General features: G+C 40.3%; 1 protein-coding gene across 1 annotated transcript; it reads right to left on the reverse strand.

Moving 5' to 3' along the window:
* Positions 1-2784: 2784 nt before the first annotated feature.
* On the reverse strand, positions 2785-6244 carry LOC141351612 (uncharacterized). Its single transcript, XM_073858711.1, has 4 exons — positions 4561-6244; positions 4305-4448; positions 3606-3861; positions 2785-3446 (listed from the first exon to the last, which is right to left on the reverse strand). Exons 1-4 carry the CDS (start codon positions 5188-5190, stop codon positions 2785-2787), a joined length of 1692 nt encoding a protein of 563 aa, XP_073714812.1. The 5' UTR covers positions 5191-6244.
* Positions 6245-7114: the final 870 nt, after the last annotated feature.

A 7114-nucleotide genomic window follows, 5' to 3' on the forward strand; every position in this document is an offset into this window, starting at 1 on the left:
GCAGAAATAGATATTGGTATAAAGGTATTAAATATAGTAGGTACCAAGTTTGTTGTTTCTAAAATGATTTGTGATGTCAGCATTCAGGGGCGAATGCTGACATCAGATATTTGTGTTGATAGTAAAGGAGTTGAAAACATATTTTTAAATTCAAGTGAGCGCAACCAACCATCCCCCATGCCACACAAAAACACACCTTGGAACGTCCTCAGAAACGCTACACTCACCAAAACACGTGCGCACAGCTACCAACCTATGAATCATTAACCATCTGCCGTTCAGAGAGAGAGAGAGAGAGAAAGCTCTGTCTATTTGCAGGACGCCCCATAAGATTGTGATTCTAATTGAGGCAGCTGGGGGACAGTTTGTAAGAAACCCAAAAGCCTGCTGGAGTAAAAGCACAGAGCAGCTGTGGAGAGAGAGAGACAGAGAGTAATGGATCATTTAATTTTCATTATGTATTATTCTCCTCATTCACTTATTTTTATTTTTAGTGCTGTTCCTCGTAACCCTTTACTGTTTACTCATAACACTGTCATCATTGTGTTTATCATTTTTTATCGGGTTATTACCCAGTAAGCAATTTTGAATTCAAAAGACATCCAATAGCCGTCCAAACACAGCCCAGACGTCTAGGCAAAATTTGGCAAAATTCAACAGATGTCCAACCATAGCCCAAAAATTAAAGAAATAAAATAAATTAATAAATAAAACCAAACACCTTGTATTCACTGTTGACTTTGCATATGCATAAAAACGACATTTCACAGAAGTCGAGAGAGGACAAGCACTATTATTATTTTTGCTTGCTTGTTTTCTTGTGATCAGGACTTAATTTCTCGTGATCTCGAGACAACAAAAGCTGTTCTCTCGCTATCCTGACATGATAATCCAAATGTCATAATGTAATTTCCTGACCATAATATTTGGTTTATTTTGAAGTGTACTGCTAATGCATAAGTTGGGGTCTTCGCTGTTACCACACGTGTAGCTAATGTGTAGCCGATAGACTTAAAGGTGGAAAAGAGGATGTTTGTTTAATCCATTTTTGCAATATTACTTAAAACTGTCTTTACTAAATGATAAAAGATTATTTATTAGGTGCACTGAAAGTAATAATATTAATATATGTCATCTGTGTCACGATCGGTATTAACCGGATTGTGGAAACAAAAGGAGAACCCAAACGCAAGAGATGTATAAAAATATAACTATGATTTATTTACAACTGGAACATAAAATACCCACGAGGGGGTAAAACAGAAAGGAACAAAAACACTGTGATGAAACACAAAAGAAACAGAACACGAGAATAACTCGGACAGGTAACTGGAAACATCAATACTGAAAACTACAACAACGCACGCACACCACACAGAGAACACAAGGGCATCATATAGACAGCACATCAATGGGGAACAGGTGAACATAATTAATCACGTCAGACACGCGTACATAAGGGAGTAGGGTAAAAGTGACAAGACACTGGGAACACGTGTCACACATACATGATGTGAAACACACACGTGTTCCCACGTAAACACAATGCTGCCCTGGTCTTGCCCTCTGGATAATAACCAAGGTCAGGCAAGACCATGACAGCCACAAAACACTGGGAACACGTGTCACACAGATATGATGTGAAACACACGTGTTCCCACGTAAACACAATGCTGCCCTGACCTTGCCCTCAGAACATAGACCTGAACCTATACTAAGGTCTGGCAAGATCACGACAGCAACAAGACACCGGAAACATGTGGAAGCCACACACACAATGTGATTCCACATGCCCCCACACAGAACATAATACTGCCACGGTCCTGTCAGATGCACTCAGACCTACATCTAGCACAGATGTCTGACAGGACCGTGACAATCTGTTTATAAGTAACGGTCTTTGGATTCTCAGTCGGTGGAAACATCCTCTATTGCGCCTTTAATAAATAAATAAAGTTAGACAGTTCATGTTCGTGAATTTAGGGACCATCGCTAAAGTAATCAGGGTATATGCAGGAATCATAGAGATGAATTTACTACCTTTTACTACCTTTTTTACCACCTCCACAAATTTTTTACTACCAATACGACATCAAGCAGCAGCCCTTTTTGGGGGGGGGTGTAGGGGGTGAGAGCACCACTTACTACTTACTGTAAGGTATAAGTGTGACACTGTCACACCCATCATACATATTAGGTGTGATCATTAAGTATTGTCAATTATGTTTTTTGTAAGTGTCGAGTTGAGTTTCAGTTGTCCTTACCTTAACCTTAGCCCTTGAGTTATCCTAACCATAACCCTTAGCCCTAATAAGTTGAATGATAACCTTGGCACTTCTTAAAAACAAATGACACTTAACAACCATAAACATTAATAAAGATTAATAATAAAGTGTGTCACATCACCCACACTTACCCACAAACATTCTCTCTCTCTCTCTCTCTCTCTCTCTCTCTCTCTCTCTCTCTCTCTCTCTCTCACACACACAAGCAGTGAATTACTATCCCAAAACAGCAATTTCCCAACAAACAATTTATTTAATCACAAGAAATACATCACAAGGGGTAACTTGTAACAATAACTTACACTGGACTCATTCATTGATGAATGGCAGTTTGAACATGTCCCAAAACAAATTTTAAGAGAGAAGTTGTAAGAATTTGACTTGTATTCATCAGCAGATAACTTTAGCTGGCAGACTGAGAGAGATACAGAGGGAGAGAGAGAAAAAAGGGGAGGGAATGAGAGAAATTGTGACATTAAGACGGAGGGGAGAGGCACAGTCACAAAAGTCTCCGTTGTGAAGACTTCTCTTCAATTCTTTCCTCCAGTTGGCGAAGCTCTTCTTTTTTTTCTTTTTGCCTTCTGCGAAGTGTGTTGGACTTGATGATAAATTCAGCCATTTTGGACCCGGCCTTCCCCTCAGCCTGCTCTGCCAACTTGTCTGCATCATTTTCAAGTGACTCACAAACACGGCTTAGTACCTCATGCTGGGTTCTGAGGTCCAAAAGCTCCTCCTCCACTGCCTTCCTCTTTAGAGCATGTGCGGCACTCTCCTTCTTTTTTCTTTCATTCTCCAGGTACAGTCTATACTGAGATCTTGCAGATGAAGCAGAGGCAAGGAGCTCCTTTGTCAGAGGCACTTTTAAAATGCCCCCACAACTGCTGATCCGGTCACAGACTAATCGAAGTGATTCCAGCGTTCTATCCTGGAGATTGCATGTTTCCACCTCTTTGTTAATTGAAAATCCTCTTTCAACTGTGGCTTGGCCATGGGATAGAAGGAGGAGACTCTTGCAAAACTGTAGTAAGTCAGGGTAAGATGTGCTGAGAGTTGTGTAAAGAAACACATCAAGGCGGTCCTTCATTGGTTTAAAGGCCAGGAAACGTTCATCTCGTCCTTCCACTGAGGTCAAGGATACAAACTGCTGAATGATAACATCACCTAAAATATTGACAAAGATATAATCATTAATGACATTTAAGTACATTTCAGTCTGCTTAACTGCCCATTACCAAAGCAGAACACCCTTAGAACATGGCCTTCATTTCAATAACTTTTCCACTTCTACTGCCCCTACACATACTGTATATATTTTCTTACCTGCTGGACTGCCACCTGTCAATTTCTTTCCCTGAAGGAATGTCTGCACTACACTCTTCATTTGCTTGATGCACCACTCCGGTTCTTGGTGGATTCTTGTGGGATCAAGGCATCCAATTTGCCTAACCATAGGAAACTTTAGGGGGGATTTGTCCTGCAATTTCCTGACTACCTTAACAAGGCACTGCAAACATTCTTTCCTGAAGGTTAGCACAGAAAGCTCCCCTATCTTGCCTCCTGATTTGCTCTGAAGGGCCTAACAAATAGAGAACATTAATGTTCATACAAAGATATTTGTCACATACATAGATACTTAAAACGTGGTGAAATGATGTTGTGTGTGTGTGTGTGTGTGTGTGTGTGTTGGAATATGTGAGTATAGTTCAGGATGAATTCAGGATGATTGGAAATGAAACTATGACAAGTTACAAATTTTAAACAATTCTAACAATTTAACCAGATTGAAAAAGAGGTTTGGTATATCCTCATGGCACAGTGGTTCAATTTAAGCCACAATACCAAAGGCCTGTTTGGAAGGTAACCATTACCAACCACACAATTACGAAAGCTATATTGCTTACCACAGAGGTGGTTAAATCATGCCCATTGTTACTCATTCATTTCTACCGGTTTAAAGTAACTATTTATGCAGACAGCACAATTCACGCATGATATTGAAATGATGTGGACATTAATTACCTTGATGGCAGATTCAGCACCCAGGCCGATGTCCACATTTTTAAGAGAGACCCAGTTCTTCTCATCAGATACCTGGATTGTGATCATTTGCAGTGAGCTTCGGTCCTCTAAAAGTTCCCTTTTAACAAATCGTCGCAGTAAAGCCTTAAAAGTACAAGAAAAACTGTTAGCAATCAAGCCACACCTACCTGTCAACTGATACAGTTTAATCACATTCAAATTAAGACAGTAACTCTACAGTAATTACATTTCTTACCATCAGGAGTTCTTTCAGATCTTTAGCCAAAAAGGGCAGCACAGGCTCGTCGGTCTGATATTTGATCAGGAAGGGGTTGAAGCTTCGTGCAACTGACAAGAAGAACTGGAGCTTTGGAATTATTAAATCATCATCCCGCGCAGCCAATATGGTATCATATGACGCCGTGTTGGGGTTTGGCACCTTTTTCTTCTGAACTGCATCAATGTATGTTAAAAGCATGGGCCAAATGTCGACAGCTCTCTCAGCCACAGGGACATTTTCCACCCACCTGTGGCCACAGAAAGATCGGGGAAAAGTAGAAGATCCTGTGGTGGCAGTGTAATCTTCTCTACGGGCAGGAACATTGTGGAAGAGGTAGTGCATAGCTCGCAACAGTTTGTCTACCTGCCATGTTGTGAATCCTGCTTTCATGGCATTGTGGAGGGTGTGCAAGCCACAGCTGCCAACACTGATGAGTTGTGCATCCCCATGAAGCTCTGAATGTTCGTTCTGAAGGAGCTTCAGCAGCTTGAAATTGACATTTGGGCCATCCATACTGACAGACAGCAGGTGTCTCAAGTTGAGTTGTGCAACACATTCCTGTGAATTGACACAAAAAACTAAGTTTATTAAAAAATAATACAGCATTTCAGAATGTTTGTAAACAATATGCACCAATATACTTCCAGATGACAGAACGCAAGCGGCTTCTACTGACTAACTGAAGAGATCCAACCGGCTAATGGAACAGTTAAATAGTTAAAAACGTGAAAACGTGTTGCGTTTGGGGTTGCACTGCCAGATACAGCAAAAGGTGTAGGGTTTGATCGATTTCCTATGGGTGAGGAGGAGGTTATAGCAAGTGGACGTTGTGTCATCAAAAGTAGTGCTAAAAGTAGGAAATCTTAATGATAACACATTTACTTCCATAGTATTCTTTTTTCCTACTATGGAAGTGAATGGGGTCCACGAACATTTTTCAAAATATCTTCCTTTGTGTTCATTAGAACCACGAAATTTTTACAGGTTTGTAACAACATGAGAGTGAGTAAATGATGACAGAATTTTCATTTTTGGGTGAACTATCCCTTTAACTACTAACTTTTAGGCTAACTATGACATAAAAATCTTCAAATAGGGATATAACGACAATAAGAAAGAACAAACAAGAAAATATCAACTTACTTTAATGCTTTGCAGCAAGTCTTCAGCCCTTGCATGTCCAAGGAACTGCGACCCAAAATATGAAGACGTCACGCGGTCATCTTTCCAGAACCGAACGTGAATATCCATTTGCTTCTTCTTAGCCGACTGGTTTAGAGACTCGTCAAACATTAGAACATATTGTCCGGAATCATTGATGCTATTTATAAGAAGCTTCTTAAAATGTGGAGCAATGCCGAATCCAAGAATGTACGCCGTTTTATCCTTGCCACACGCAAAACTTTTGGCTATAGCGGAGTCAGTGAACATGTTTTCGAACAATTCCCCAATGCCCTCATTCGAATTATATGAATGATGGTTGGCTGCGATGTTCAGGCACCAGAGAACCTCAGCCCTGAGGGCTGATGTTTGTGACGGGAAGGTCTGTTGTTGTTTGGCTATCGCTGCCGTGGTGGTGCTGCTGGTGGCACTGGTTTGCTGCAGAGGTGGTGCGACGACAGCTGACCTTGCGTGATTTGCCGCGATCTGTGTAACGTTAGTGCTGCTCCCCCCTCACGCGAATCCGCTGCTGGTGAATATTTGATTCACTGTGAGACCTGATAGCGGTAATGCCGTTCCAGGTAACATTTATAATTTTTTTGCACACAGTGCAAAATGCCTCCCGGTCATTTCCCATGACGGGCTTAAGCCAGTCTTTAAATAACGGATCGTCAACCCAGGTTTGCGAGAACTTACATTTACCCATTTCACAGTTTGGTAGAAAATAAAGTGGCAAGTGGCTAGTATTAACTGAGGTTAAAAAAAGGCGGTAAATGTTGTTTGCGTCGCTGATAGGCTATCAACCACGGAACTCACAGTTTACTTCTACGTCATTGCTATCAACTCCGTCTCACTCCGGGTCCTGTTAGCACCGTAGATATTTTTAAACTATGCTAGATGAAGTTATATATTTTTAAACTATGCTAGATGAAGTTAAAGCATGGAGACACAAATATTAAGCAAAAATTTTTTTACTACCAAGTCAAATTGCGTTTGTTACCTTTTACTACCTTTCAAGGGCCTCGATTTTGGTAGATTTTTTTTACTTCCTGTTACTACCGAGCGGACACCCTGGTAATACTGTACACGTTTCTATTTTCAATAGTATTTAACAGTTATTTAAATAAATATCAAAAATCTAAAAAGTGTGTATTATAGCTGACAACCACATAAACACATTGGTTTTGTTACTGTTTGTTGACTTTAAGTCATTCCATTTAAATGCGGTTAAAAGTAGAAACGTGTATTTTATTGAGTAACTTAAAGATGGCCCCTAAATTCACCACTGTAACATTGTATATATTGACAAATCTATTTCATCTTGAGCGAATCTCTGATCCAAGTAAAATCTCATTTGTTCATCCATGCA

The sequence above is a fragment of the Misgurnus anguillicaudatus genome, chromosome 20 (genome assembly GCF_027580225.2).
Source record: "Misgurnus anguillicaudatus chromosome 20, ASM2758022v2, whole genome shotgun sequence".
In the NCBI taxonomy this organism is placed as follows: Eukaryota; Metazoa; Chordata; class Actinopteri; order Cypriniformes; family Cobitidae; genus Misgurnus; species Misgurnus anguillicaudatus.

Bases quoted from the DNA above. Each gene is read 5' to 3' on its own strand.
- LOC141351612 (XM_073858711.1), bottom strand. From the start codon at position 5,190: ATGCTGTATTATTTTTTAATAAACTTAGTTTTTTGTGTCAATTCACAG. The intron at 4,449-4,560 runs GTAAGAAATGTA...TGTACTTTTAAG, and splicing joins ATCTGAAAGAACTCCTGATG to GCTTTACTGCGACGATTTGT. The intron at 3,862-4,304 runs GTAATTAATGTC...TCTATTTGTTAG, and splicing joins GTGCTGAATCTGCCATCAAG to GCCCTTCAGAGCAAATCAGG.